This window comes from Gossypium raimondii, chromosome 3 (genome assembly GCF_025698545.1).
Source record: "Gossypium raimondii isolate GPD5lz chromosome 3, ASM2569854v1, whole genome shotgun sequence".
Taxonomy (NCBI): Eukaryota; Viridiplantae; Streptophyta; class Magnoliopsida; order Malvales; family Malvaceae; genus Gossypium; species Gossypium raimondii.
In genome coordinates, this window is record NC_068567.1 from 33651758 (window position 1) to 33656524 (window position 4767).

Genomic DNA, 4767 nt, shown 5'->3' on the forward strand with positions numbered 1-4767 from the left:
ATAAGCAAGTGTGATAACATTACATGAGCACGATTTGAAAATATATGATTGTATGCTTATATTCGATATCTGTTAAATATGCATCTGCATCGGGATTGAGACTATATAAAGAAAGAAGTTTGGGTAGTTTACTGATCTACCAAATTTAGTGGCTAAGCCACATATATATTTTGATTCTGGCGAGTTATTGCATTTTGGTCTGGCAACTAGGTTGCGAGTGTTTTAAAATGTGACATACAATTATTATGTGGTATGTAGGGATAGATGGGTATTTGATACCCTATATGGTGTGTAGGGATGATCGGAGATGGTGTGTAGCGGGTGGGGGGTAGGAATCTGCATCTGTATCTGAATTATTCTACAATGGTATATGATATTCTCTGTTTCTGATTTTGTATCTGAGTTTGAGAAATGACTGATTTATGAGAAAATTAAAAACATATCTGTGATACTACCATTTATTATAGAATGTATGTTACACATTGAGTGAAAACTCATTTGGTATGTTTGTTTGGATTTCAGGTGACCCACAGACTTAGGTAGAGTAGCATGGTAGGAGCTCGGTTAGTATATTTAATTATCTTACTATTTTATAAACTTATGCTACTATGTGTTTATTTCGGATTACGCTTCGAAAGTATGAATTTTTATGTGTGGTTTAACTAATTAAATGATTTCTAAATGTTAAATTTCAAATAGTGAAAGATTGGTTGTTTTGATAAATTGATGTAGCCTTCAGACTTGGCATTAACTACTAAGCTGGGTATGTGGTGCTACAAAGTGGGTTTTCAAAAAGGAAATCGACATGGATGGTAATTTACAAACACACGAAGGGCGATTAGTCGTTAAAGGTTTTTAACAAGTTCATGGTGTAGAATATGACGAAACTTTTTCTCATGTTTCTATGTTTAAATCCATCAGAATATTATTTGTAATAGTTGCATTCCATGATTATTAAATCTGGCAGATGGATGTCAAAACATCTTTCCTTAATGGGAAACTAAAAGAGGGTGTGTACATGACACAAGCTGAAGGTTTTGTCGATCTAAAAGATGCTAGAAAGATATGCAAGCTACAAAGATCCATTTATGGAATAAAGCAAGCTTCTTAAAGTTGGAATATTTGTTTTAATGATGCAATCAAAGAGTTTGGTTTTATAAAAAATGAATATGAGCCTTGTGTTTACAAGAAAATTAGTTGGAGCACTATTGTATTCTTGGTATTGTATGTAGATAACATACTTATCATAGGAAATGACATACCTACCTTGGGTCTATCGTGTATGCCATGTTATGTACTGTCCAGATGTATTGTACGCTTTAAGCCTGACAAGTTGGTACCAAGTTGATCGCGGTGAAAGTCATTGGATCGCAGTTAAAGATATCCTTAAGTACTTCAGAAGGACTAAGAATACATTCCTTATATATGGAGGTGAGGAAGAGCTGAGTGTAAAAGGTTACATTAATGCTAGCTTCCAAACTGATAAGGATGATTCATTATCGCAATCGAGTTTTGTGTTTGGCCCTAATGGTGGCGCTGTGAGTTGGAAAAGTTCAAAGGAAGATACAGTAGTTGATTATACAACTAAGGCCAAGTACATTACAACTAGTAAGGCTGCAAAGGAGGTTGTTTGGATCAGTAGGTTCATATCTGAACTAGGGTTATGCCTAACATATTAGATGTTGTACAACTTTGTTGTGACAACAACGGAGCTATTGCGTAGGAAAAGGAACCTAGATCTCACCAATGATCCAAACATATACTTAGGCGCTTTCATCTCATTTGAGAAATCATTGATTGAGGAGATGTGGAAATATACAGAGTACCAACATATGACAACATTATTGATCCACTGACGAAGCCTTTGACACAACAGAAGCATGATTGTCACGCTAAGTCACTTGGTTTTAAATATATGATTGATTGGTCTTAGTGCTAGTGGGAGATTTTTAGAGTTTGCCCAAAGACCAATCATGAGATGATTGTAATCACATACTCATTTTACCTTGTTTGTTAATATAAGGCATTGCCATTATTATTTTAGTTTCTTTTTCTGTGTGTATAAATAAACTGGTTAATAATAAAGTCTTGAGAATAATATGATTATTCTTAAAGGTCCTTAGTCAAGTATTATCGTAGGCTTGGACAATGATAATGCATTAAGACTAATATGTAGTTGATTGATGAGAAAGTGTTGTCATTGACATAGATTTTTCAAAACCGATACATAAGTATGTGTTAGAGAACAACATACTGGGTTGACACGCTATGATTATGTTTCTTGGATTATTATGTAATAGTCACAACATTACTCATAGTGATAACTATGTATATAATCCTCATACTTGAGATCGTCATTGTCCCAACATCGTGAGTTGTATATTTTTACAGGTTATACTATGAAGACTGATGTTGGGTATGCCACAATGTATGTAGTGGAAGATGATTGATCAAGATAGGTTATGTCGAATCACGACTTCTTGTAACTTGGGTAGCAATGATGCATTGCTAGATGCCACTCATTGCTTGTTATATTAGAAACGTTCTAGCTTTACTACTAATGTTACAAGAGCCTATAGGGTCACACCCTATAGTTGAAGCGAACAAAATCCAAATAGGTTTGGTATTGTATTTAGCTGTCACGTGAATTAAATTAATTATTGCATTAAATTTAATTTGATGGTTAACTATTGAACACATTATACGTACAAACTTGTTGAACACAAATAAAGAACATAGTTAAAATTAACATATATGAATTTGATTTATATGAAATATTAATTGCATATAGTTTATGAAATTATTAATATAAACAGTTATAATAATTTTAGTCAAAGTAGAAAAGACATGGAAGGTAGTATTCTTTTGGAAAGAATATAATTTTTTTTTCTTAACTTTCCATTTGTTTCTCTAATAATAAAGGAATAATCTCATTTTTTTAATATATGATATCAAAGAAAATATAAGGTAAACAATCCCTTAATATGTTAGGGTTACCAAGAGAAAATATAAAACAAAAGGTCTAGCAGCCGTTTTAAAATAATACTCTCTGAAAAGTTCAAGATGTTGTTGTTGTTGTTCGTTCTTTGACTGGGTGGATTACTTAAAAGCTGAGACGTTACTACTGCAACTTGAATTCGACATCTTCGAATGGGATCCTATCAACAACGTTATTCGTCGCTTTTCAGTTTTGAAAGGTATATTTTTCAACCCTTGTTTGAACCCAATTCGTTAATCGTACATGGATCTTGTAACGACCCAAAATCTGTGGGCACCGAAAAAGTGTATTATCGAGCCTTCATCTTAGTAAATCGAGTTAGTAAATAAATATTAAGAGTAATTAAAATTATGAGTCTGATAGTGTGTTTAATTAGATTTTTTTTTATTTAGTGAATTTAGTTTAATTTAAAGTAATTAGGAAAAAGGATCAAATTGAATAAAGAGTGAAAGTCTAATTATAGATTAAAAGAAAGTAAAAGGGCTAAAATGGCAATTAAGCCATTTAGCATATTTGAGGACATAAAGGGAATAAAATCTAAGATTTTATTTTTTAATTATATAATTAATGATAATTAAATTATAATCATATTGTATTATTAAATAAATATAAATATGCCAATTGTATGGATATGATAAAATACATGTGTAATATATGTATTTGTACATTTGTAATATAGTTGTATATTTTCTTAAATTTTCAGTAAAAGATATTTATTAATTAAATTATTATATTAAAAGATTTTATTTATTTGATAAATTAGTTAGATTAAGACAAATGTAAGGTTATGATATAGCACAAATGTATTAATTATATTTGTTATTAAAATAGATATTTTATAATTATTAATTAACTTAAATATAAAATAAAGCAAATGAAATAAAAGAAAGAAAGAAACATAACATTAAGCAGGAACGAAACAGAGAAAGGAGAGAAGAAAAAAGGAAAGAAAGAAGAAAGGTAAAATTAGGGTTTTAAAGCTTGAAATTTAATTGGAAAGTTTAATCAAGTCTTTTCTTATAAATTTGATGTTTTTGGAATCTTAGAGTGAAATACTCTTGGATTTAAGTTGAAATTTTAAAAGTTAATAGATTTTTAGTAGGGTTTATGTTGAAAAAATGATTGAATTGAGGGTTTATTTGATAGAAATTTTGATTAGAATTGAATAAAGGATTGAATTGTAAACTAAGCTATAAGTTTTGAGTTTTGGGATTAAATTGAATTAAATTCGAAATTATGAAAATATGATAAAAATTAGATAGTTAAATGTGAGTTTGGCAAGAAATTGAGTAGCAAAAGGGTATGAATTAAGAAAGAAAAATATATAGGTTTAGTTAGGATTCAAATTGGAATTAAAGTAAAAGTTAGATAAAAATTTCAGCAATTAAATTGTGTTGTGCTAATGATTGTGAAATTACTTTAATTGTTCGTAGCCAATATCGAGCCTAAAGCATCGGCCCAAAAAGGAAAAGAAAAGATCGTCGAGGATTAAATCTGAAGAGAATTCTGGTTTGTATTACTACAATTCAAACTTTATCATTATTATGTGTTTAATTTACTAATTATGTGTGGTAAGTATTTTAAGGTAAGTGTTTAGTAAAATGAAAATTTATGATTGGGTATTGAAATTGAGACTGATACTGAACTGAATTATGGAATACTGAATATTGTTTTTGAGTACTGAATTGAATTGTGAAGTTACTGAATATTGTTATGTGTACTACATTGAACTATGAAATTACTGAAGTAATGAATTACTGCAATACTGT

The 4767-nt window shown here is 29.9% G+C and overlaps 1 protein-coding gene across 1 annotated transcript; it reads left to right on the plus strand.

Moving 5' to 3' along the window:
• Positions 1-1253: 1253 nt before the first annotated feature.
• On the plus strand, positions 1254-2450 carry LOC128039936 (secreted RxLR effector protein 161-like). Its single transcript, XM_052628876.1, has 2 exons — positions 1254-1638; positions 2392-2450. The coding sequence occupies exons 1-2, from the start codon at positions 1254-1256 to the stop codon at positions 2448-2450; spliced, it is 444 nt and encodes a 147-aa protein (XP_052484836.1).
• Positions 2451-4767: the final 2317 nt, after the last annotated feature.